This window comes from Sceloporus occidentalis, unplaced genomic scaffold, assembly GCF_023333645.1.
Source record: "Sceloporus occidentalis isolate IW3139 unplaced genomic scaffold, rSceOcc1.0.p SCAF_2, whole genome shotgun sequence".
In the NCBI taxonomy this organism is placed as follows: Eukaryota; Metazoa; Chordata; class Lepidosauria; order Squamata; family Phrynosomatidae; genus Sceloporus; species Sceloporus occidentalis.
This window is the reverse complement of record NW_028316982.1, coordinates 106,132,570-106,160,401: the sequence shown is the minus strand read 5'-3', so window position 1 is coordinate 106,160,401 and position 27,832 is coordinate 106,132,570. Positions and strand designations below refer to the sequence as shown.

The following is a 27,832-nucleotide window of genomic DNA, read 5'->3' as shown; positions in this document are numbered from 1 at the left end:
TCCTCCTCTGCTTCCTCTCCTCCCTCTCCCTTCCTTCTCCTTCCTCCTCTCCCCCTGAGGCTTCCCTTTTCCCTCTTGGACTCCTCTCTCTCTCTCTCTCTCTCTCTCTCTCTCTCTTTGTGGGCGTGTGGCTGCGGGGGGGGGGCTGTGCCGGGCTCAGCGTGATTTACGGCTCTGCTGAAAACTGCCCCCCCCCCCCCCAGCAGCACCAGCAGCAGGAGGAAGAGGAGGAGGCGCCAGGAGGAGAGCCCCGCTGGCAGCAACAAGTCCGGGAAGCCCAGCCGCAGGCGAGGCTGGTGGAGGAGGAGGAGAAGAAGCTGCACTCTGGACGGAGGAAGGAGGAAGAGGAGGAGGAGGAGGAGGAGAAGCCGGAGGTGGGTGGCCAGGAAGGGCATGCTGCTGATGCTGATGATGCTGGAGGAGGAGAGCTGGGCCAGAGGCAGGCAGGCAGCAGGGATGATGCTCAGGGAGGCAGACCCCAGACCCCCACCTGGAGCTGAGGCCAAGCCCTCTGCAGGATTGGATGGCATCCTCCTCTCCATCCTCCCCAGATGGAGCCCAGAGAGGAGCAGCTGCCTCCTGCAGCCTCTTCCCTCCCCTCCTGTCCATTTTGCTCTTCAGTAGGAGCAATATATCGGTGTTTATATGTGTGTGTGTGTGTGTGTGTGTTTATATATATATGTGTGTGTGTGTGTGTGTATAGATATAGCTATATATTTCTATGTGTGTATATACATACATATATATAATGATTGCCTTTCCGCATCTCTTCCCCCCCTTCCTTTCCTCCTCCATCTGCAGATCTCAGGTGCTGCTCTCCCTTTCACCTTGCTGGATGTAAATCCCAGGAGGATGGAGTGGGTTTCTCATAGCCCAGCAAGGTGGGGAGGGAGGGGAAGGGGGGAAGCCGCCTACCAACTTAAACAGGCCCCCAACCCAAATCTGGCTGGGTTGACCCGGATATGTCACCATCATGACGCTCATAGAAGGGAAACCTTGGAGAGGAGGCAAAGAAGATTTGGGGGCCTTGGGTCTCCCTATTCTGCCCACGCAGGGCTTGCAAAAATCCTCTGGCAAGCCAGGTCGGGCCTAGTTTATTAGATGCCTCATTGATGGGGTGACAAATATATCATCATCATCATCATCATCATCATCATTATTACCATTATCATTAATATCTTATTCTTTTAAAAACTGCTTTTATAGGTACAGTGGCAAAATAGCCTCAAAATGACTTTGCAGAAATATTGTTCATCATATTTGAGCAAGACCAAGTTCATGTCCCAATGGTTTCCCAGAAGTCTTTTGACCCTTATTCTCATTCGTATGATGCTTGGTTTTTATCTGGGAACAAAGGCACGAGGAAGAGACTTGGGTTAAGTGCATTAAAACCCCATTGATGTCAATGGGGAGGGTCAAACACCTGCTCTCCCATTGAAAAGGGATTAGTTTTGGCCCACTCATGCTCAGATGCTTAAAAACATGCCAGCAGCAGGAGCTCAAGTGGCCCAATTGCCACGTTTGTCCAACCAATGGATTTCCCACCTCAGGTTGGCTATCTGGAGAATTACAGTCGGCCCTTCTTATACATAAAAGTATAAATTTCAAATATCAAACCTTGATTTTCCATTGTTTTTTAATAAGGGACATCATTTTGCTATGTCATTATATTTAATGGGACTTGAGCATCCACAGATTTAGTTATCCACGGCGGATCTTGGAACCAAACCCCAGAGTATAACAAGGGTCCACTGTACTTTCTGATCCTGAAATAAAAACAAATCCTGTTGAACCAATATAGTGAGGTGGCTTATGCAGCATCTCAAGTATTATTACTATGCATTATACAACCTTTGTGTTTTTTCATGCCTTCAAGTCACCTGTTGACTTATGGAAACCCCATGACTTCCATAGGGTTTTCTTCGGCAAGGAATACTCAGAGGTGGTTTTGCCAGTTCGTTCCTCCGAAGTGTAGCCTACAGCACCAGATATTCATTGGCAGTCTCCCATCTACGTTCTAACCAGGGCTGACCCTGTTTAGTTTCCAAGATCAGTGGGAATCTGATGTCTTTAGAGTACTTAGGCCCTTTTACACCCATCGCCTGTTTCTTTGGGAAAATCAGAGCAGCTTCTATAGTTCTTTCAGGGGGGTTTATCACACGAGGGAAATCCTGTGCAAAAATGGGATTTAAAATGTAGAAAAAAAACAAAAGCGGATTGATTTTCACACATGCCGTTGTTAAACTTGGGTTAACCCAAACAGAAAGTAAACAAAAGCTGCTCCTTTTTACTTTCGGGATTTTCTGAAAATAAAAAGGAGTGACTTTTGTCTACTTTCCCTCCACTTAACTTTAGTTTAACAATGGTGTTGTGTTTCTTTCTCAATTTAAACCCCCGTTTTTGCACGGGACTTCCCCCCTGTGATAAACTCCAGGCAATGGCCTGGTGGAACCTGCCTACCCTTAATAACAGAAAAAAACATTACAGTGGGCCCTCCACATTCACTGGGGTTAGGGGTGCAGCGCTCCTGTGAAAGTAGAAAAAACACAAATAAAAAGCACTACTTTTTTTCTACCTGAGAGAACACCTCCTTAGGTATCTCTAGATCCTTTCACACAACTCTGTGGTCAACATCTGCTGGACGTTGACCATAGAATTGCACTTGAGGACCTTCAGATGCCTAGAGAAGTGTTATCTCAAGGGAGTTTATCACATGGGACACTTACCTCTGCTCAAACGTTCCTGAAGTGTTACCCAAATGTTTCAGAAGCGCCAGGCATGGGATCATCCGTCACGCTTCTGAAATGTCATAGAGACTTCTCACTTTCCTTCCATTGTGGAAACGGTCGCAGGGAAGCCTCAGAAAAGCCATTTTTATTAACCAAAGATCCCGTTAATAAAGATGGCTTTTCTGAGGCTTCCCCGTGAACACTTCCATGATGGAAAGAAAGTGGGAAGCCTTTATGATGTTTCAGAAGCGCAATAGATGATCCCACCTCCGGCACTTCTAAAACATTTGGGCAACACTTCAAGAACGTTTGGGCAGTGGTAAGTGCCCCATGTGATAAACTCCTAGGAATCTATTGGTCCTCCAGAGCAACTTCTGGCAGACATTGACCATAGAGTCATACTGGAGCACCTAGAGATTCCACATTAATCAAATCCACAAAAATCAAAGCCAGAAATGTGGAGAGCTGACTATATTTTGCTTCTGACTGAATTTATTTCAACCCAGATTCTTCTTTTTGAAAAAGAAATTAGCATATTTCTGGGCCTCATTACTGCTAGAGACAATAGAGGTTATTGCACTTGAAATCTGTGCCAGATTACATGCGGGTTGTAACCATCAGCAATGGATCTTACCGTGTTGCTCAATGCCCAGGCAGTAGGCAGCCTGTATCCAACCTGGCCTTCACCTGCAGCTTTTCAAGAGCTGGAGAATCCTGTCCTTGAAAAGATGCCGGAGAAGCCCAGGTTGGATATGAGCTACCTACTGCCCAGACACAGAGCAATGTGATAAGATCCATTGCTGATGTGTAACCCAATAATCTTCAGTCATCAAATGGCAATATTAAGAGGCATGACTGTTACCTAAAGTTTATGTAATTACAGCTGTCCATTTGGCTTTGCAAAGAACATGGACACTGTCCTGAGCAGGGGTAGGCAACCTGTGGCCCGCGGGCTGGATGCGGCCCGGCGAGGCCTTGGGACCAGCCCCAGCCCGGTCCTGCCACCGATTGCCGCCGGGGCCTTTGGCCTCTCACATGCAGGGGCAAGGGGGGCAATTGTCTATAGACACCTCAGAAACATGCATTTATATTAACATTTTTTAAAAAATCAGCAAAATTTTTTGCGTGTCCTCCACTTTTTTAAAAAAAGTGTCCACCATTTGAAAATGTTGTCCTAAATTTGCCCCGGTTTATTTATTTATTTAAATTTAAAAAAAAAATATTTAATTATTTATTTTTTGGCTTCGGCCCCCCAGTTGTCTGAGGGACAGCAACCCGGCCCCCGGCTCAAAAAGGTTGCCTACCCCTGGTCCTGAGAATATGCAACTCCTTGCTTTTGCCTCTGCCTTTTCATTTTCCCAGTCTGCATTCTGCTGGAAGTACTTTGAACATTTAAAAACAAAATTCTGTATAAATGTGTGATATTATTTCTAAGTATCATTGTCATTAGTGCAGAGTTAGGCCAATCCAATCCCATCCATATTTCCTCAGAGGTGAGACCCAATGAGCTCAGTGACAGCTGCATTTGAAAGAAGAAGTGAGGAAGCTGTGGCCCCATTCCCACTGGGGCATTTGCCCTGGGTAGACCTGGGCAGATCCAGTAACCCCCATACTGAATCACCCCGGTAAGAAGTTCCCACTACCTTTACCGGTGTAAATTACCCCACAGACGTTCACACTCACCAAAATTGTGGTTTAAGATGGAGCCTCCTTGTTGTCAATCAAATGATGTCAATGGTGACGTGTCATGCAGCCATTCATCAATGGCGTGAGTGCTTCCCCCCCCCCTTTAAAAAAAACCTCGTGGCAAAGTTTGCATATCAATATGTATCAATCTGTAGCACAAGCATTCGCATAATCTGTCAAAAATTACAAAAAAAAAAAAAAAAAGAGAGAGAGAAAAAGCCACTTGCAAAAAGCCAGTGTGAGAGGGCAGGCATGTTTCGCCCACGGCCCACCCTCTGACCTAAATCCTGAAATTGACCCGATCATGACTTGGGCCAAGTTCACATTTTCTGGCAGCAGGGAAGAAATGAGTTTTCCAAAAAGAAACAGAAAATAATCCACTTTCAGGAAAAAAAAAAACACAGGGGGATTTGCCCTGGATCGGGTGTGCAAACCCCTGATCCAAGTGTGTTAAAACCGGCACCAGTGGGAACTTCCCACTTTTAATCCGGGTTACAATTCGGTGCAAAAGGTAGTCTGAATGGCCCCTGTGACTCTCTCAAGATATTGTTGGAGTGCTGCTCATGTCATCCCTCAACACTGGCTATAGTGATTGGAACTAATGAAGGATGTAGTTATACAACACCTGGAGAGCCACCATTGCCAACTCTCTTTGAATGAAAATGTGCACAGAAGGGTAGCAAGTTCATCTAGTTCAGTTTCATCTGCTTTAGTTGACAATTGTGTCTCACAATACTTCCAGTCCTGCAGGCTGAGCCCTTTGTAATTAAACCAGCTTGGAAAAATTACTTTTTTGAATTACAAATCCCAAAATCTTCTAGCCAGCATGGCCACTGGTCATGAGAGTTGGGCCATTCTAGGAGTTGTAGCCCAGAAAACTAGATTTACAAAGAGGTGAACTGGTTGTAATCGGGATTGAATATTGATCTTTCTGTATGCAAAGCACATGCACTGCCTCTAATCTACAAATCAATCCTGTCATTGCTGTTTCCCATGTGCTGGACTCCTTTTCTCTTGACAACTCATATTTTGGTCTCTAAAACCCATAGAAGCCATTACTTTATAATGGAATTAAGTCAGGGATGGGATAGAAAGGTATGTGTTCACATGTACATATACATATGTATATATTTACATATGCAGCTGGCTGCAACTGTAAAATATTAACTTTTCAGGACTGGAAAATTCAGAAACTTTTTTTTTCCTTTGGCAGATATCTCAGAATAAGAATTGCTGTCTCCAACCTGGTGCCTTCCAGACATATTGGAACACAATTTGCACCATTGGTGATGCAGGCTGGTGATAATGAGAGCAATTTTCTATTTGAAAATAGCTTTGCCCATTTTGTTTTTAAAGTTCTGTATATAAAAAATTGTCACATTTATAATCCAGGCTGCCAGACTGGAGAAGGCTGGCTAAAAACATCTATTTATTTTTTTAAAACCAATCTAAGAAACTTGGGCTTTCCTTTTCTTCTAGGACTTGGAAAGTAATGCAACAGAACACTTTTGAAGAAAGCAGATACCCCTGGCAGGAGTCCTTTGAAAATGTCAGTATCTGCATGCCATTTCGGTGCCCACGATGTGGCGACCATACCCGATTCCGGACCCTGTCATCTCTGAGAGCCCATTTGGAATTCAACCACAGTTATGAAGACAGAAGCCTACTGACAAAATGTAACCTCTTTTCTTCTATCAAAGATGCTGACTTGATCTCTTCCCCCGAGCCCCTGATGCAAGGGATGCTGGGGGACAGCACCAACATCATGAAACCAAAGACCTCCTATCTAAACTTCTGTGGCACAGCGAGGGAGAATACCAAGAACAGAAAGCCTCTGGAGGTGGAAGCTGAAAGACCTGCATCGTATGGGTCAAATTACACATCAGGGGATTCCAGCGATGAGCCCATTTCTAAACCAGGCTTGGCCACCACAGACTCCAAAGCCTCATTTGAGGCCCACGTAAGAGAGAAGTTTAACAGGATGGTGGAAGCGGTAGACAAAACCATTGAAAAGAGGATTGACAAGCTCACCAAAGAGCTGGCTCAAAAGACGGCCGAGCTCTTGGAAGTGCGGGCGGCTTTTGTGCAGCTTTCACAAAAGAAGCAGGAGGTCCAGAGGAGAGAGAGGGCCCTCAACAGACAGGTGGATGTTGCTGTGGAAATGATAGCAGTGCTGAAGCAACGGCTGACAGAATCTGAAGAAGAGCTCCATAGGAAGGAAGAGTAAGTGCGAGGATGGGCGATATCACATCATAGTATTCATTCTCTCTACAATAGGATTTGCCTTGGTATGGCCTAGGTCAGTCTTCCTTAACTTTGTGCTGTCCAGACATGTTGGAATGTAACCACCAACATCCCTAGGTAGTGGGAGTTCTAACTGAGGATGAGGGGAATTTTATATAGTACGTCTGAAGGGGAAAACCAGTACTCCTCCCATCATTTTAACACCACATTGGTGTCTGCTCTCTTATTAATTATACCAGATATGTGGAAACATTTGTACTTATTTGTACTTTACTTTAGAGCAGTGCTGAACTGGGTTTATGTTAGACTTTTTTTAAAAAAATGCAAGCCACCAACTAGTTTATGCATTCAACTTCTCTTATTGATGCAAAGGACTAGATAGATGGGCTTTTCATCGTGCCATTCAGATTCTGAAGTTTGGAATTTGGCTAGGCTACCTCAGAAGTCTGACTCTTTGATTTACAAAACTCCACATTTCTTGATGTTATACCAGCTAAAAAGTGCATGCAGATTTATGCAGTCTCCATCCCATAGTCCATTGCTCTCATGCAGACTACGCATAGCCTTCCATGTGTTACAGTATGGTTAGGGTACACAGTAGAGATTCCCTACCACTTCCACTGAGTTTTTAAGGGAAATTTTAAAAAGTGAGGCAGGCCCTGTACAGACAATGCTTCCAAAGTATATCAGAACCCACTGCAGCTGTGGAAAGCATCCAGTGTTTTGTGCATGGAACTGGATTGCATGACAGTGTATGTCTCCATTTATTTACCAAAGATGGGAACCGTTTTTATGCTGAGGGCAGCATTACCTCAGAGATAATTTGTCAGGGTGAGGGCACATGACAGTAGTGGGTTAGCCAGAGCTGCTACCCTACCATCATCACAACCCAACATAGTTTTTCTCTGTCTAAAGCTATTGATTAGAGAGCAGGATAAACAATGTGGGTTAGTGATAATTTTCAGTTAAAATAATCACTATCCATTCACTTCTTGCTACCATTCCCTTTACATCACTTCCCAACTATGCTGCCACATAAAAGAGATGCCATTTGATGCCTGTGGAAAGTACAGGTTCAGCTGGTTGCACCATTTCAAAGTGTCCGTACTACCCTCTCCCAGCCAAGCAGTGATGTCTTTAAAAACTGGGACCCTTGCTCTGGTCTGCTTTCCATGCTCCCTGGGATATTTAGCACAGCCTTTGCCTCTTTTTGCAATGGCTCAGGATTTATTGTTTTTTTACTTAAGATGTTTCTATACTGCTGTTCTGAAACCTATCATGGCAAAGTATGGGAAAGTTTGCCAAAATAGAAGAATAACCACACATAAATAACAAAACTATTGAAACAACATTAAAAGCTATGAAGACTATTAAAAACCAAGTGCAAGAGATATGTCTCTATTCCTTTATGAACACAATCACAGATCTAAAGGCTCTACCCATAATTCATGCTGAAACAAATAGTCCCATCAGACAGCCAGACCATAGGCTAATTTGTTAAAACCAACACCTGGAACTGAGCCTGGAAAACGATTAACAACCAGCAAAGATCTTTTCAGTATTGCAGGGATGTGATTCTGATCCCATATGCCTGTTAGCAGAATACCTGCCTAATTTTGCAGGTTGAAAGAGAGGAGTTGCTAGAGATACTCTGGGCCCTTTGCAGGCTGTAGTTTCCCTCCCTCTGAGTTATGTCTGGGTTATATGCTTTGTCATGGGACCAACTTTTACCATAATGCCAAGTGCACCTCCATTTTAGAAACTACTTCTTTTCTCCCTACAGGTGTAAATCCCTTGATTGTAGTAGAGAGGATGGCATGGATCAAGATGTTCAAATTCAGTTCCATACATTATCTCAAATGTTCAGATTTATTAGATAGCACTGTTTAACAATCCATTTCATAAGAGTGAGTCTTTTAGGTCCAAATAACATCAAATAGGATTAACTGTATCTGTAAATGAGGGTGTTGGAGCTAAATTCTGCCCTGCTGTGCTTTGGCTTTAGGACTAGAGGAAAAGATATAAAATGTCTTGTTTCCAAGATCCCTCCCTTCTGTCAGTTCAGTAGTGAGTTGGAAATGAAACCTTAGGCTTGGAAAGAATCATAATTTGATTTCCTGCCACTTTCCATACTAGATTCTAAAATCATTTTGGCAGTTCCAGCGTGTCTAAAAATACTTTAGTGTTGTATTCATTAAAAATGTAGTAATTGCTGATAAATTATTTATATGTGAACTACTTAAGAAGACTGCAATCCTTCAACTGCCCACTCCCTAATAATCCTGTTCACACCAGTGGAAGAAATCTGGAGCAAATGATTTGCAGTCTTGGCATTATTTAATATTCCCAGACAACATTTGGATATATTGTAATACTTTGTCATGTGTTGATTAAATGCATGGTGCTGCTACTGTATTTTTAGGGGGGGGGGGAGGATGGCTAATACAGTAGCTCAGTTTAAAGCAGTAATGCTAAACTGACTTAAGTCGGATGCAAGTCCCATTTATGTTAGTGCAATGTAACCCCAAGTAGGGAGTTTATCACACAGGGAAAAATTGGAAGTTTAAAATGGTCAAAACCCATTATTAACTCACAATTGAGCAAATGGTTTTCACATGCAAAGCACAGTTATCCCATGCAGAATCTGAGATCAGTCTACATTTATGCACAAATGCGCAAATGGTTTTCACATAACATGACCAAATGTGCCTCCATCCCGATAATGACTAAAACGCATGCATCTCAAAAAAGCAATCAAATGAGCAAATGATTTTCACACACGGACTGCGACAAATCTGTGTGTGTGTCCTTGCTATCCCTCAACAGCTGTTCCTTTAAGAGCCCTGGCTCTGGGAGAAGCAGCAGACAGACAGACAGACAGACAGACAGACAGACAGACACAGGAAAGAGCGAAGGGGAACTCAGTCTTTTCTCTATCTCGCTTGCTCTGTCCCTGCCTTTGCCTCAGTAGCTGAGCAGAAGGCTTAAGTGATCCCCAAAATGTCCCCTTTAAGGGATTCTGGACTTCAGCTCCCAGAAGTCTCAGCCATGTTGGCCAATAGCCTGGGATTTGGAGAGCTGAAGTCTGAAATTTCTTAAAGGTGACAGTTTGGGGATCTCTACGGCTGAAGGAGAGAGAGAGAGAGAGAGAGAGAGTAAGTGAGAGGAGTGTGCCAGACTCAACTTCACTCTCCTCTCTTTCTTTCTTTGCTCTTGCACCAACTGCTTGTTTTAAGAGTTCTGGCTACAAAGAAGGGTGGGTACTTATTTTACTTTTTTCCTTATTCCATGGCACTGGAAGTAAACTCACCCCAAAGAACCATGGGAAATCTGGCAACAAACACAAAACAGAGAGAATCTCATGAATAAACCACAAGTAGCTTTCACACTACAGCAATTGTGCAAAAAAAAAAAAAAAAGTGAATTTGTGAATGAAATGGAAATGAATTTTGGATATTTTGCCAAAAATGCTTATTTCTTGGTTCATGTCACTTTCTTGTCAGATTCTAAGTGGTTTGCATGCAATGTCGTCTGAAAACCACTTGCGCAATTGTGCCTAATACGCTGGATACCTACGGGTTCTGACCCTTTTAAATTTCCAGTTTTCTCCGTGTGATAAACTCCTAGGTAAGGTCTGGATTACCTTAAGTAGGAGAAGTTTCCAGCACAGGAAGGAGGTCATAAATCAGAGATGAAGAACATGTCAACATCCAGCTGTTGTTGAACTACAGTTGCAAGAACTGCAACTGCAAGAGCTGAAGTCTTGTACACATTTAATTGGCAATAATTCCCACTGAATTCGTTGAGGGCTTACTTCTGAGTAGACATGTACAGGATAGCACTGTAAGGAGGGGACTTTTTATATCAGCATAACATAATTTTCAAGGTGAATTGGCTTGTTGAACTATTTAAAAAAATACCCTTTAATTTCATTCTTACCACATCTTTGGCCAAACTGATTTTCATACACTGCTGGCATTCCAGTCCTGTTTCTGAATCATCTCAGCCGAGGATTGAGGAAATTACATGAGTTTGGAACTGAGTAAAAAGTAAAAATTGGAGTCATTACTCAGAAAAGCACCACTTTACTTGTTTTATTCTCACATCCCCTCAATAGTAATTCAGTAGCATACAGCTAGGGATGCAGTTCTTCACTTATTTAATTATCGCATTCAAAAACACATAATTTCAAACATTTTGTACCTGCAGAGCAAGATTACAAGGGTTTTTTCAATGAAGTTTCTCATTTTAGGATACTCTGCAAAAAAATCATTTGCGTACAGAATCATACCGTTTTCTTTATATGTTGTTTTTTGCATAAAATCTGAGTATTTGCTAAAAAAAAAATCCACCTTGTTGCAAATGAATTTTTCACAAAAATGTCCTGATGTATATAAAATCTCATGATACCTATTTTTATGCTGGAGTGTCTCATTGTGCTGAGATAGTCTTATTTTTCAAGGATAAGAAATATTCAGATAATTCTTTACATCATAACATAAAGTATTTCTCACAGAGTTATTTTAAGGGGTTTTTCCCCACTGAGAAAAAAAACCAGTAAAAAGTGCCCCAAAGCTCCCACCTCCCATAAAACTTCCACCTCCTATAACATTTCTGAAATAATGAGTACCGTATATACTCAGCTATAAGTCAATCTCATGTATAAGTTGAGGGCAGGTTTTGAGGTCCAAGTTATGGATTTTGGTATGACCCAGAAGCCACTCCTAGCCCGATCGCCCCAGGGCTGCAGCAAACACATGCCGCTATCCCAAATAGACTGTTTTAAGTATAGATCTCTATGGGGACCAAGAGAATAAAACATCAAAGTATTTATCTTACCAAAAGCTAAGCAAACTGTTTACTGCAAATATTATTGGTTCCCTTTGGCATTTAGTTACCTACCTTGTGCTTTCCAGGCACTGGTTACTGGTGCTTAGGAACCAGTCTCCATGAAGAAATCCATAGAGAACCTAGGCTTGTGAAGTCACAAGGCTCCAGAATTCATTGTACACTGAAGCTGAGGCCACATTCTTGTTTTATCAGTCTTTAGAAAGAAAAGAGGGAGAGGAGACCCATGACATAAGAATCATTTTAATGAAGTTTAGGTAAGGTAGAAATCAAGGAGAGGAAGCAATATAGGGATTGAATGCAAGGGAAGTAATTTATATTGTAGCTGTCATATGAAAACTTAAGAGGAGTCATGTTGGATCTGAGCAAAATTCTATATTAGCCTGGTACATTGTTCTCACAGTGGACACCATATTCAGAGATATTTGCATGGCCACAGCTTCTTATATTTATATGCTGCTTTCCTGCCATTCAATAATGCTCAAGGTGGCTTACAACCAGTAGCTGATAAAATAATGCCTGTGGTTTGGAGAGCTGGCTGGTTTTTCAAAGTAAGATGGGCACGGGAATGTTGATGGACAGGTAGTTAAGAGAAGATGATGGGAAAAAAAGATAAGAGTTACATATCAGAGCTAGATCAGATATTCAAGCATGGCTTGGCTGCTGTACATTTGCTAGGTATAGATTTGCTTGGTGATGTTACCAAGATGTTGCTATTACTAAGCCAATTAATACTACGAGGAGTGCATATGCCATGCCAGTTCTTCTGCAGTAAAGCTAGGCTGACCATACATACTGTTTTAAACAAGACAGTACCATTTCCCCCATATTTCCAGACGACCCTGTCATTTTAATATAAATGTCAATTTTGTCCCATTTTCAAGAAAAATGCCCTGTTATGTTGCAAAAATGCTTTGAAGATCCCTGTTTGAAATTGTGGTTGTCAATATATATTTAGTCATGGAGTATGAGGAGTTTTATCATAAGGGGTTGAAAGACTGAAATTTGATGTGTAAGATTATTTCATTGGAGAAATATTCATGGTACAATCGTGGTAAAATACAGTCCCCCTCTACACCTACACCCATGTCACTGAAGAATAAATTTTAGTTCAATATGTTCATGTAATAAAACTTTTGTTATTGTCTTACTTTTTCCATAAAAATGGAATATTACATAACCCCATCATATTTTTGCCGTCCCAATATGCAGTTTTGGCTCAACAAAATATGGTTAGCCTAACAAAAGGCCAATTATACTTTGATTTAGTGCACTATTTAGCATTTGTCTACCCAACTATCCTGATTTTTTGTATATTGTGAAAGAAAAAACCACCCAGTTGGTTAAAGGCATATTTGTTTGTAGTGAGGGCAAATTCTTGGACATGTTCTTAAAGATGCAAAACAAGCATTCTGCACGCATTCTGGTGGGATTTGTAGCTGACATTTTTGTTCGTTTTCACAAGAGAGAAATCAAGATGGTAGTTCCTCCACTCCCAGCGAAAGGAAGAGGTGATGAGAAATATTGATGAGTTTTGCAATGAGGAGGTGGTTCATACAACTGAATGATCTGCACACACCATATTTTGATCTGCACACACCTTCGGGTACATGCTCATGCTTAATTAAGCAAAGGAAGTACTGTTACTATGGGAACAGGATGTATTTGCCTATATTGTTGCATGTGATTACAGCACTCCCTGCAATTGTGACATCAGTGAATATGGAAACCACTGCAGATAGGCTTATTGCTGTGATGGCACATAGCAGTATATCCAGTATATCAGGATGGGCAACTTGTGGCCCTCCAGATACTGTAGGGTCACAGCTCTCCACATTCCTTACCATTGCCTATGCAAGCTGGAACTGATGGGACTTGCAGTCCAACAACAACATCTAGAAGGTTACATGGTTCCCATCCTTCCATTATTTGTGAACCATGTGTCTGTTCTCACAGGCACACATGGCATTTTAAGGAGAAGATTAGTACCTGTCCTTTGTAAGTTAGGGAGGAAATTGTTTCCCTCACAGGAAAAATGATATTTCTTTTTTTCTGAAACTGATTGTAAGACATTCAGTGTAAACCACATGTCTTTCTGTTATGAATAAGTTTTAATCCAACTATAGTGTCTCATATCTTTCTTTCAAAAGGAGCAAAACAGCCATGTTTTTGCTGGAAGGCTATGCAGGAGACTAAATCTGCCCACTCAGGCTCCACAGAAGAAGGGTCTCTAGCACTCTTGGTACAGGACTAAGGCTGGGCCAAAGACTTCATGAAGGAGAGAATTTTATTTCATAAATGCCAACTTTTTACGATGAAAACTAGGACATGTGGCTGAATCACAACAGAGCATGTTCAAAAGGGTATGGTCAGCCAAAAAGAGTGTAAAAGTTACTGAAGACTACACAAGACTACTATTTTAAGCAGATGAACACTGAAATTTATAAAGAGAAAGTTTAGGAAGGGAAAGATTCCATTCTTCCCTCTCTGGTCACTCCTGTTGAGTTAATTGAGTGCAAACCACTTTTGCACTTTCAGTCCAGTTCGCAGCAACTGAAGTAGGGATGGAATGGAAATTTGTCAATTTCCTAACTGGGGCCTAATTTGCAGTTCCCGATTCCTCAAGAAACTTAGGCATGAAGAAAAATGGCGTGCCAAAAGTTCCCACAAATTGCGAGAACTTCTTTTTTTGACCCTGACAGAATAGTAACTGCAGTTTATGAGACTATGCAAGAGTGTGAGAAACTGTGCAGCTTTGCAGTCAAAACATTCTTTTTTACTACACATGGAAAAACTGCATAGCTTCCTGGGGTTTTAAGTGCAGAAAATGCAAAACTAAATTACACCCCTATAAGAAGGGGAAGAAAACTCAGGCTAGCTAACGCTACAGCCACATGTGATTTGGCTTTGCAATACTGCTGATATTTGTGTAGAAAACAAATAGCCTTGTAGGGTTTTTTTGTACAACATATTGCTGATTTTGTGCAATATTTTTGTTGTGCAATGTTACTATTTACTATATTTTTAAAAAGCATTCTTGCATAAAACGCATACATGGCCCCAAACTATTCATTTGTGTATTGAAAGCTGCACAGTTTTCATCATAGGCTGCACACTTTTCAGGAGGAGCTGCTTAGCTTCCAGAAAACTGTGCAGTTTTCTGTGGGAGCCTCACAGCTATTGTAGAATAGCTGAGGTTTCCCATCATTTTTAGGGGGAGGAGGAATTCCTGAGTATCTCAAAGCTACAGTATTTACATTTTAAAAAACTGCTTCATTGTTCTTAATATCTGTCAGGGCTTGGAGAAATCAAGATTTACCATTCTATACTGAATTAAGCCGAGGGCAAAAAGACAAAGAGGGAGGAAAAGAGAGAAACTGGGACATTTTAAAATCAGTTAAGAAATTGGGACGGCAGAGGATTTACTGTGGCTGTCCCTACCAAACCAGAACAGTAGAAGTTACGATATTTTGTTACCGGATTTCTAACATTTAACATTTTTAAAAATGATTTATGTTTGGCCAACGGAGAATAAATTAACCAATGGTGTGTGCTTTCTTGGTTATGGGCAAATGATCTCGAGAACATCAGTATAGCACCTGACCTTTTGGTATACCTATAGTATAGGTAAGAATATCTCTAGTTTAGAAACGGATATGCATTCTTCCCTGCTGATCATGAAAAGAGATGAGGAAACACTGCTATCTTTTTCAGCTTGAAAAAGCACTGTATTTATGTATTTATTTCCTTTGCCATTTGTAGAGAAGTTGATACATTTAATCACTTCCTGGAGGAAGCTGCTGAGAAGGAGGTTCGTGGCAAAGTCAGGCTCCAGCACTTCATTGAGAATCTGCTGCAGCGGGTGGATCTGGCAGAGAAGCAGTTAGAATATTATCAGAATCAGCAGATCATGGGCAACTACAGCGATGTCAATGAACAAGGGGTAAGCTGGGGAAAAGTCATTTTGTTACCTCATCCTTCATTGTTCTGGAAAAATATTAGGCATTTTTAAAAAATGCAAATAGAGCACGCCCAGAATGAACAGACACTTTACTTAGTGTACTGTAATATGAATTCTTTGAAAAACCATTTGTCCTTTAGACATGTGCTTTATTTACATTCTAAGCAAGCCTTTCCTGACTTGGTGCCCTTCAATGTGTTGGATTGCAGCTCCCATGATCCTCAGAAAGTATAGGCTGGGAACAATGGGCATGGCGCTCCAACATATCTGCCAAGTGCTAAGCTAGGGATGGCTGTTTTGAGCTTTTTCCTGGTTTTAGACATTTGACAGGCTTTGATTCCAATTTAATATTAGAAAGCTCTACTAATTTTGGTTTTTCCTTTCCTTTTTAATGCTCTTCAAACAAAGGATGCTTTCAAAGAGAGAACTGTGCTCTGTAAAATAGTGCATGTGACCACCCTATACTGGCAGTCCTTCAGATAACCTAGTTCCAAACTATTTAAGACTTTAAAACATAATATGTGATTATGCACTGAAAAACAAAGTGAGCTTCACTAGTCCGCGAGAATAATACCCAAATCTTCAGCTAGGTAATAGGGCAATTATGACTTTCTGGAATGGATACCCATTTGGGTTGAAAAGGAGTTGGAAAATACTACAATATGATAACTATCCCTTGATGGAAAATTGAAAACTATAGTGGATCCCTCCCATTTGTTTCTCTGGTCATTTCTGTTTTTGGCCCTCATCTGCAGAACTCTTGCTGCGTTGCCCAGAAAATAAAGGGGAGGGGGTTGTAGATAAATGAATGGAGGAGGGAATAGGCAAGAGGTGTTGCAGCTGCTTTGGTTTGCCAGGAAATGTAAAGGTGATAATCCTAAATAGATCTTTCATGGCTTGCGTGTTTAGACCTTACACTTTTAATGTGCCTTAAGATCATAAGAAGAACCAGAACCAATTCATGCTGCACAATTATAGCACTGTGTTCCATTTTAACTAATAATACTATTTAATAATAATAATAATATTTATTTATATTCTGCTTAATCTCTAGGAATCCCAGCGGATTACAACAGTAAACAAAATACAGTTAAAAGAGAATACATTAAAAATTCCAAGATCTCCATCCCTCCCTGCAGTCATAAAAACATAATTAAATACTAAAAGGAGATTAATTCAAGAGAAAAAATACAATCATGGCAACATCCTGTGAAATCCTGGGACTGGAAGTTTAGGGAGGAGCATTTGGAATTCTCAGTCATAGAACTCTAGGAGATTGGAAGGACCCAAAGCCAAGACTACAAACCCCAGAATTCTATAGGAACCTAATATGAATGTAGTACGTAGTGTAATGTAGTACAGTCGGTCCTTCTTATACACGGATTTTTTATTCACAGATTCAAGCATCCACAGTTTGAAAATGTTTTTAAAAAGTATAAATTTCAAATATCAAACCTTGATTTTCCATTTTTTATTAGGGACACTATTTTGCTATGTCATTATATTTAATGGGACTTGAGTATCCATGGATTTTGTTAACAAAATCCATGGGGGATCTTGGAACCAAACCCCAACATATAACAAGGGTCCACTGTATAATATTTGTGTAGTTTGGGTCAGACCAAAATCCATGTGTTGTTCATTGCCCTGTTTCCTAGAGTAACTGACAAAGAACCTATGGGAAGCTTGCCAGCAAGACATATGAGGACATTACCCCACATCCAGTGTTGTACCTCAGAAACCATTGTTTCGTGGCATACCGTCACTGAAACTGAAGGTAGTATATAGCCACAATGCCTAGTAGCTATTGTTGGGCTTATCTTCCAGTAAGCCTGAGGGCAGGGAACCGTCCAATTAAAAAGATTGCATGTACAGCGCTGTGTAAATTTACAGCGCTTTATAAATAAAGGTTAATAATAATAATAATAACAACAACAATAATAATAAGTGTTCTTCAAAAACCATCTAAGGTCCCATCACAGTTCCTTATTAAAAGGTTGTTTTGGGGGTGGATTTTTTAGGCAGATTGAGAAAGTGCTTGAAATGTGAGGAAAATTTTTTAATCAGAGGCATAGGAAACGAATGTGTGTATCTGGAGGCCACAATAACTTTCATCACATTTTCTTCAAACATCTAAAAAATGACTGTTGGTTTACAAGTTGAATTTCATCTGAAGAATCAGATGTCCCTATTAAAGGAAAGGTAGCAATACACATAATAAACATAGAAAAGTGATAACTGAGGGTAGATGTGTGTTCTCTTTGGTATAGTCACATTGTTCCAAATGAGCCATGACTGCTAATTTGTTCAGGAGATGTAAAATAGCAAATGAAAAGCTTGTCAGTGGTAAAAGCCGTGAAAGCTGTTATTTGAAATAAGAAAGGCAATATCTTTTATTGAACCAGCTGTACAATACTTCTAAAAGGCATGCCAGTGAATTAAAATTCATGACCTTGTGGCAATCAACGGACTAGGTTAAATACAGACCTTGAGTTACAGCTCCTGTAAAGCCATATTGGCCTTCTATTGTAACATTTAACCTTTGAATATAGGTTGGAGTGTGTGTGTGTGTGTGTGTGTGTGTGTGTGTGAAAGGAGGGAGGAGAACAAATTCCTTCAAAGCATAAAAAACCTCTTGTAGTAGTCATCTTGATGTGAATGTCAGATTTCATTCAAATTTTAAAAACAAACTTCCAGCTCTCATGGATGTGAAAATAGGTTTTAAAATATGTGGGCAATAGTGTTGGCATTTCAGAAGACAGAGAAGTGGGAGAGAGAGATTTCCAGTAATCAGGAGAGTTAGGCATCATATAGTTCCTTGATCGTGCTCATAAACAATATACCTAAATTAAATGATGCAAAATGGTAAACTCTGATTTCAGACCTAACTATTTAAATCGGAAGTGATATTTCAATCATTTGGTGTAAACTGCAATCCTGTACAGTATTCAGTTACTTGGATGTATGCTTCATTGTGTCCATTCCAAAGTAGGCATACCCAGGACTTCATTATAGATTAAAGCTGATATATATAGAAACTGGAATCCTCTATGGCAGTTACACATTCATGTATTCACAATCTCTATGTAGCACCTAGTTTAGGGGTTATACTGGACTATGAATGTTCCTTAGTCTCTACTTACTGGGTAGCAGCGACTGCAGTTGATGCAAGTCTTTCCCCCTGTTGCTTGGGAAGGAGTTAGATTCCTTCCGACTCTTAGCAGATTGGAACATAAGTCAGATACTTCCAGAGCAATAAGGTAATAGACCCCATTGATCACAGCAGCTGCTTCCCAGTAATTGGGAACTGGTGGAGTTGGGCCAGGGTTCACTGTATATGTTTCTCCCATACAGGATCCCAGCCAAAAAATAATTATGTATTTTTTGTTTTTTCAGATTACAGATATGTCATCCAGTAAGAAGCCCAGATGTCTGTATGTATATTATTTCATATGTTTTATATCAGGGATGAAAATTATATGGCTCTCAGATGGCTGAATGCAACTCCTAGCATTTTTTACCATTGATTTTCCAGGATAGGTCTGCTGAGACTTGTAGTCCACCAACATTTGGAAGGCTGCACATTTCCATTCCTACTTTATATAAAATAATGTTACTGATTAGAGCTTGGAAGTAACTACTTCTTTTAACTTTTCCTAGTTATAATGAGCTAATTACCCATATATACTCGACCATAAGACGACCTCATATATAAGTTGAAGGCAATTTTTGGGGCCAAAATTAGGGATTTTGATATGATCCATGGATAAGTCGAGAGTAAAACATAGGAGGCATATAACAAAGGATGTAAAGGATAAAGTAAAGGAAAACAATGTCAAAGAACATACAGAATTCCAGCAGATCTTGCTTGTGCTCATACTAAAGGCTGGATGAATGAGATAATAGTGTGGGGAGGGTGGTCAGTGCTTCCAGGACAGATTATGCTCTTGACAGGGGATGGTTCCCTTTTTAAAATAAGTGTTAAAGTACAGTGCTCATATTAACCTTTGGATAAGTCGACATAGGTTTTTGAGGTCAATTTTTTTGACTAAAATTTCTAGACTTATAGACGAGTATATATAGTACATGAAATGTATTCCTTTCCCCTATGACTATCACCTTTTTACTTCCTCTTATAGTTTTTGTTCTTGTGTGCCTTCAAGTCATTTCCAACTTCTTTGGTAACTCTGCCATGGGGTTTTCTTGGCAAGATTTCTTCTAAATAGGCACTTCCACTTATCCCCACTTCTGCCACTAATATGAGGGCCACCTCCTGTCCAACTAAGATGGTTATCAAATGTTGGGACCTTCCAAATTTCCCTATGGTTCCTGTGTGAAACTGTATACATATACTCTCCCCACCGGACACCACCATCCTCGATTTACTGCTGCTACTAGAAACTATTGGAACTCAAGCTTTCCAATATTCCTTTTGTAGGATTCTCAGTGGTCAAGTATATAATGATTTATTAAACAGAAACTGAACATAACATCAAAGGTTACTTATTTAATACATCACAATCCTGATTGGTACTAATTCTTCCATCACTCCTTCATCTCCCAGCTAACAATGACACTGGCTCTAAGTAATCTCTTTCTCTGACCCTGACTGAGGTCTAATCTGCACCGCAGAAATAATGCAATCTGACACTGCTTTAACTTCCATGGCTCAGAGATGTAGAATTTCTAGATTTGTAGTTTTGTGAGATATTTAGCCTTCTCTGTCAAAGAGCTCTGGTGCCACAACAGACTTCAAATCTCAGTATTCAATAGCATTGAGCCATGCCAGTTGAAATGGTGTCAAACTGCATTATTTCTGCAGTACAGATTAGACCTAAATCTTTTAACAATGCTAACTCTTCAATCCAACTTTCATACACAATATATATATATATATATATATATATATCCCTTCAAGTATTCAGCCAATCACTAGTCACTCCCAACTTTCCATTCTCATGTCATCATTACTCCATCCCAATTGATCCTAACCTTGTAACATATACTACACATTACATATAGACTTTACCTTAACTTACCTAATAAATGCAACATTTTCTGCCGATGTCCAAAATATCACAGCTCCTATGTCAGTGGGGCAGCGAATCTTCTCCAGCTTTTAGCCCTCATTTTAGAGGTAATGAACCCTTTAAACAGTGTGCACCTTGCATAAGGCCTTTAAGGTTCAAAATAAAAACCAAGGTGGATTCACTGTCCCACTGATATGAGAACCACCAATGCCTCTGCTCCATGATTAGGAGCCCTGCTCCTTGAACTGTGGTCTGCTAGTATATAACTATAAAAAGTTACTTTTTAAAAGTAATTTTCCAAGCTCCAAGAAATAACACTATCAATAATTGGTTGCTAAAACAACATGTTCTTTATTTTCCTTTTTAAAAAATTGGGTTCTCCTTATTCTCTCTGACTCCTTCTCTTTTACTTTGTGTCAGCAGCCGAGGAATTCAGCATGCTTTTTATAACAGTCCCGATATGAAGCCTCATTCTTTCCAGAAAGGACGGATGCACCTGAAGAAAACCAAGGAGGACAAAATCTGTGCCCATCCAGTGAAATTATTTTATGAACCTGTTGACTGCTCAAGGGATGTTTGGAGACCTCAGAAGAAAGGAGACATAGCAAATGCCGCCCGAAAGGTTAATGCGAAATCAAAGATCAGTAAAAAAAGCAAGCAGCTATACTAAGATCCCATAGACAATATATATATAAATATATATATACAGAGAGATATTTAAATATATATTCATGTATGTATCTAATTTAATCTAGCTATTTATAAACACATAGTGCAAGTTCTGGTAGCACTTGGGTATTACCAATAGAGAGCAAGAGCACAATGCTATGCATACTGACTTGGATTTAAGTCTCATTGAACTCTGTGGGACTTACGTCTGAGTAGACAGGCATAGCAGTGCATCATCAATCATACCCATTACTTATCACTGTTTCCCTATTCATTTGGGCAATGACTTGATATATTTAATAGATAGTAATATTACATAAATATAGAAGACCATTATAACTGCCTCATTCCCAGGACTTTGCGTATGTCAAGTGGCACTTTACCTATTTATTTATTTATTTATTTGCAAGAGCTTGTTTCAATTTAGTTCAGCATTTCTTCTTGTAAAATAATTATGAACATTAGTTTTTGGCTGTTGGCTTTAACATAAATCTTTTTTGCTGTTTAAATTCAGAAGAACGCTTTCTGCCTGGCACCTTGATAAATTTATTCTCCTTCATCTGCACTGAGATCAAATTGTCACAAATAGGTTTAGAGACTGAAGATTTAAGGCAGAGATTGGGAACCTTTGGCCCTCCAGATGTAAGGCAGGGATTAGAAACCTTTGGCCCTCCAGATGTTTTGGAGTTCAGTTCCCATCTGCCCCAACCAGCATGGCCAGTAGCAAGGGATTGTGGGAATTGTTTTCCTGAAACATCTGGAATGCCCTAATTCTACTGGGCTGGGTGCATTTCTTTGATTTCAGGATACAAATAGGATTATGGCATTCCAGGAATAGAAAGCAACTGGGAGGAACTGGATTGAGTAATCCCCTCCTTCTGCTCTTTTCTCCTATTCCCTAGGAGATCAAGTGGGTTGGAGAATTTGCCTGGAGGCAGCACTGAACAGCATTCTCTTAGAGACCAAACTTGCAGAGGTGGTGACGGCTCCCTGTACTAGCTAGGAGAAGACAGTCCAGAGCCCCTTGAACTGTGCAAAAGAAGGTTGGGGACTTATCCCTCTGCCTAATCTTCCTCCACATATAGCAATTCATGGCTGCTGGCCATGTTGGCTAGGCAGTATTGGAGTTACATTGTCCAAAAGGAGTTCCAAGCTGTGATGTAGTTACACCTTTGGTGCAGGAAACTACTATAGTGACTCCTTTCTGTGCCTTGAAGTAGAGCCAACCCCAGACATTCTGCTGCTCAAAGCAAACAGAAAAGCCCCCCTTTCATACACACATCAAATTGCATGGTAACCAAAGCCAGCCACATTTTTTTCTTTTTCACACAAGGTAAACAATCTCACAAGCATCTCTCCCTAACCCTGGCAGTAACATAAGAAATAAATATGACTTATCCAAAATCAGCTGCTTGAGGCTTGTGCCTCACTCTCCCTAATGGTTGAACTGGCCAGCACAAATCCAGCAATTTATTTGTATGATATTTTTATCCCAATCTTTCTCCGAGGAGTTCAAGACAATGTACACAAGGCTTATTTTATTTTGTCCTCCTTGACTGAGTGGAGAGTGAGTGGGATAATGGGAGTTCTTACTGAGGATGAGGGAGATTTTATCCAGCACATCTGAAAGGGCAAGCCAGTACTCCTTCCTGCCATTTTAATGTCTCATGTCTGCTCTCCCGCTAATTATACTAGATATGGAGCAACTTTTGTACATATTTGTACAGTCAGCCCTCTGTATCTTCAGGGGCCCTGTTCCAGACCCCTCTCTCCATGGATACCAAATATCACGGGACCTCAAGTGCCATTATTCTCTATGGACACATGATGTTCACATAGCTGTGTTAGCAGGTTGGTGAGGAAATTCCCCTACCCTTGTCAAGTGTCACGGGGAGCTTCAGGTTGAGGCCAGGACCCTGAGTAAAGTGCAGTTGTGGTTGTCCCCTTGTTCTGTTGGCTGGGCCCTGTCAAGCTTACCTGACAGAGGTAACAGCCAGTAAGGGCCCTGAGTGACCAAGCCCCACTTTTATTATTTCCCATGATACTCCAAAGCAACAGTATATCAGGGACATTTAGGGAAATTAAAGTGGCAGCTCCATACGGGGTGGAACATTAAATGTAAAGAGAGATCAAGGTAACATCAGCATTGGGCCTCACTGGATCACCAACAGCTTTCCAATGCAAAGCTTGGAAAGGTTACTTTTTAGATTACTTCTCCTGGAATTCCCTGATCATGCTGGCTGGAGGTTTTCTTGTTAGTTGTAGTAAAAAGAAGGTGGGAAAATAATATTTCCTAGCTTTAGCACAATGGTGTCAGGTACTGATGCCAGCTTGCTGGGTGAGATGTCTGAAAAGTAAGTAGGGCCTGGAGTCAGTCACAGACTGCTTCTGACCTTGCATTCTCTCATTTCGCTCAAAAGAGATTCAACCTCAACATTAGGAGGAACTGCCTGACAGCAAGAGCTGTTTGACAATGGAACACACTCCCTCATAGTGTGGCGGAGTGTCCTCCTTTGGAGGTTTATAATTGGAGACTGGATGGTCATTTGTCAGGGGTGATTTGATTGTGCATTCCTGCATGGCCGGGAATTGAACTGGATGGCCCTTGTGGTTTATGATTCTACGATTTCATGAGAGGGATCCTGGCCATCCCAAATGTTGCACTATGTCTTGCATTTCTTGTTTATTGGGAGAAGATGGGCAGGGGGCAGAGAAAAATGAGGACGAGACTTGGTTGTGGTGCTAGAGCCCTAACAAAGTTTCTGTCTGTGATCTTATCCTTGCAGATAAAACCAAGCCCTGTTAAGAGATCTCAAAATAGCACATTGGGGCCACAGTTTTATTTTATTGGTTAAGAAGTGGCCCAAACAATATATTCCTTTGAGACTGTGCCAAGTAGAAGGATTCTATATTTTTCAGAAAGTTCTTCTCTATTATTTTGTTTGTGTGAATGTATTTTGGTAATGCTGTGCTACTCTTCCTGCCAGATGCTTAACATCATAGTAATGTTACAGGCAAAAGTAGTGGTGTGGTGTTTTGTGTGTGTGTGTGTCCAGAGAAAGAAAAAGAAAATAGCTGAGCCTCATTTACATGTCACTTATTTTTAAACGCTTCTAATAAGAGATGTGAAATGTCTTTGTGTGAGGTGGTTTTACAGTAAGTGTATGAAAACTTGTGGGAAATGTTATTGTTTTTTCCACAACAGTTACAATTATTTTTAAAGAATAAACACACTATTATGACTGTGGCAATAAAACAGGGTTTATTAATATATTAGATGGAATACAGGTAAGAGCATTTGCTGTTGTGTAAATAACACCAGTCGGCATTTGGTGATCAATCTATTAAATTATTGTTTTATTTTATAATATAAAGGGAACAGTTTTTGTATGTGTCCAACTTTCACCATGCTTATATTTTATAATAGGCTGGTTCATACATGCTTGTTCGTATTGCTTGACAGCTGTAACAACAACTCACGTGTCTGAATAGTTTATTACATATCTAAGACCACAGTCAGAGCCTTCATATCATCTGACAACACTCCAGACTAAGGCTTTCTAATAGAATAAATCAACACATTTACTTGCATCTAAGTCTTCTAAAGAACATGGGACTGCGGTTGAAAATTCTAGTTCCATAATTTAGTCATGCTAGTAAATTTACAGTTTATGCGAACAAACCTAAACTTCTCCTCCTCCTTTGTCTAGTACAACTGTGCAGTATTCAATAGATTTTGCTTTTTCTTTCATTTATTTTGGCATGTTTACTGAAACAGAAAATTATGACACTAATGTTAACTTTCAATAGTGGAGGGGAAGCCATTTTCAAACCAAGGTTTCTAAAGTTATCTTGTTTTCACTAATCATAGGTAAGAGAGTAACTACCATTTAGGGTGCAGATGACATCCTAGAATGCCATAATCTAAAATGGAAGCAGCAGCTTTTCAAATCTCTTTTGACAGCAAAATAAGCTTGCCACTTCTGGCTTTTTTAAAGAGCAGTGGTGACTGAAACATTGTGATGGGGAGGGGGAGGAAGAGGTTGACAACTGTCCATGTTCCAGGCCTTAGATTGGAGTGACCAATTGCTATAGGAAACTTGAAGAAAGGGGCTGATGATGCCATTAATTGTGTAATCCCAAGGCCTTACAAGTTATTGTTTACTGTCCCAGCTGCACTCATGGGCTACTTGTGATGGGAGAGAACCTGACACAGAGCTGCCTTTTTGTCAGTAGCCTCATCATCTATATAGAGATTAGAACAGTTACCTTTCTAAAAATAAAAATAGTGGCTGGCATCCAGTTAGTAAATTATAATGTCATGTGTCCACCTTACAACATTGCAACTCATTTTTCAGTCATTGTGTAGGTTGAATTTTTCTTACAACCACACAACACCTGAAACCAGTGGCGTCACTAGGGGGTGTGTGGTGGTGCAGGTTGCACCAGGTGACACCCCAGAGAGGGGGTGTCCCCCTGGTGGGGTAGTACATCTGGGGGGGGGGGCATCTACTACTGCTGCCTTACGAGTCCCGCATGGCCACAACCACATGGAACTTAGAAGGCCAAAGGGATTGGAAGGCTGCCTTCTGGGTCCCACGTGGCAATGGCAATGCAGGACTCAGAAGGTTGGGGTCCTGAAAGGTGTGCCCTTTTGGACCCACCTCCCAGAAGCTTGACCCCCAGCACCAGGTGACACTCTGGATGGGGACGCCACTGACTGAAACTCCTCCTCCAACACAACTTGTAAGCAAGCTACATTGCAGCCCCCTCCCATCATATCCATGTTATCAAAAAGCAAGGGGATTGGTGGTGATGTGTCCAGCTGTCTTCTTTTAGCTGGTTATATGGCAAAGATATCACCTTCAGGGACATCACAAAGACACCCAGAGGTTCCTGTCAGTGCCTGTAGCAGTACATGCAGCTAGAGAAAATAGCCGGATGTGCTGCTGTTGGTAACGTAACTCTCCAATAGCTTTGGGATGTCTGCATGGCTCACAGGATGGGTTGGATGAGTAACCTAGCGACAGAGATATAGCTGCGTGAAACAGGTACATCTCCTGCTGCAGGACCACAGCCAGTGAATTGCTTATTACTTCCTACTTTATGAATTGTACATTAATAATATGCTAATTTTAAATTACTTTTAAAATTATGTTTTAATTAAGATCACCTTTAAAAAAAACCAGAAAACTGTCCCAAGTCTCCCCTGCTCAAGTATGTTTTGGAAGTAATGAGGAAAAGTTATCAGTTACCATATTATTTCTTAAAAGGAATGTTATTAATCCCTCTCACTAAAGTGAAATATTACAAATAACATTGTTTCCAAACTCTTGTTCTGCATAGTGTTGTCAGTCAAACAGGTAAAGAACAGTCAAGTTCAGTGGTCGAACATGGATGGCTGAACCAGCCTAAAATTCTGGTATTTGCTTAGTTATCTCATTGTTCTGTATGACGTTTTGCCGTGTCACACATTATGTGCTGGTGAAAAGAATTGTATTGCATGTTCTTGTTTTGTCAGATACTATGTGATGAGAGATTTCGTTTGCAGTTCAAACAACCTCAAACTATTTGATTGTTTCTTCTGCTTTGCACTTGGTTTCTTTAAAAAAATGTGTGGGAAATTACAGCCCACATTCTAATAAAAGGGTGGGGAATCTTCAAATGAGTTTATCACACGGAAGACTAAATTTAAATCCTGGAAAAATCCCCCCAAAGCGGGATCGTTTTCATACTCATGAGGGGCACTGAGCATTAATGTGAAAATAAGCCACACAGATAGTGTGGCTTATTTTCACAAAATCAACCATTTTTTACTTTCAGGAGAATCCCAAAAGTAAAAAGCAGCCTATTTTGTTTCCTTTCTGTGTGCTTTATTTTTGCTTTAATGCTGAATGCCCACAATGTTATGTGAAAATAATCCCACTTTTGTGGGATTTCCCTGTTTTAAATCCCATTTCTGCATTGTAAAAACCCTGTGTGATAAACTCCAAAGGCAATTTGTGGTGGAACTATATATAACAATGAACAAAGGGCTATTGCAAAACCAACAAGCTAAGCAACTAACTAGAAGCCCTCTGTTGCACCTCTCCCCATTCACGACTTTTTGCTCAATGTGCCATATGTCCTCATATCCTTACAGCATATAGGTCCCTACTCATCCCTCCACACCAGAGGCTTGCAGGTATGGGAAGATGTATATTGTAATAAGATTGAGATATGGGGGAAAACTGAACAAGATGTTGCAGAGAAGAGACTTGCACCTTCTTCCCACTTTGAGCAGCTGTCCAGTTTTCTTTGTAACATGTAGTTCCACCCTCAATGCACTCATTCATTTGTTTTCCTGAATCAAGAATCAAGGGAGCATTCTCATGTATAAACACTTTGGCTACATTTTTAGATAGTCATGAGCATTAAAGAGAACTGAAGTTGATGGCTTGAGCATTAAAATGATTCATTTGTTTCCATCTCATTTTAGGTTTCTGATGTGTGTGTGTGGAGAGGGGGGCTCCCATTAAATAGCACTGTAGCCTGCATGTGTCATTTTCCCTGCTCCTGAATGGGTCAAATTGTCATATGCTGAGTCAATCAATTAGAAAGCAGTTGGAATGCTCTGTAACTTCAGAGGGTGGGGAAAGACATTTTAGACTATTAAAATATCTAAT

The 27,832-nt window shown here is 40.6% G+C and overlaps 1 protein-coding gene across 2 annotated transcripts; it reads left to right on the top strand.

Annotated features, from left to right (window-relative positions):
• The first annotated feature begins 226 nt into the window (after positions 1–226).
• On the top strand, positions 227–27,832 carry ZNF365 (zinc finger protein 365). 2 transcript variants are annotated; one of them, XM_089510536.1, is made up of 5 exons: positions 227–374; positions 5,895–6,638; positions 15,270–15,450; positions 18,865–18,902; positions 20,922–27,832. In XM_089510536.1, the coding sequence occupies exons 2-5, from the start codon at positions 5,908–5,910 to the stop codon at positions 21,166–21,168; spliced, it is 1,197 nt and encodes a 398-aa protein (XP_089366662.1). In that variant the 5' UTR covers positions 227–374; positions 5,895–5,907; the 3' UTR covers positions 21,169–27,832. The 2 variants fall into 2 exon arrangements, with proteins under 2 accessions (XP_089366662.1, XP_089366661.1); XM_089510535.1 differs by having other exon boundaries at positions 340–374; positions 18,865–18,883; positions 20,922–21,058.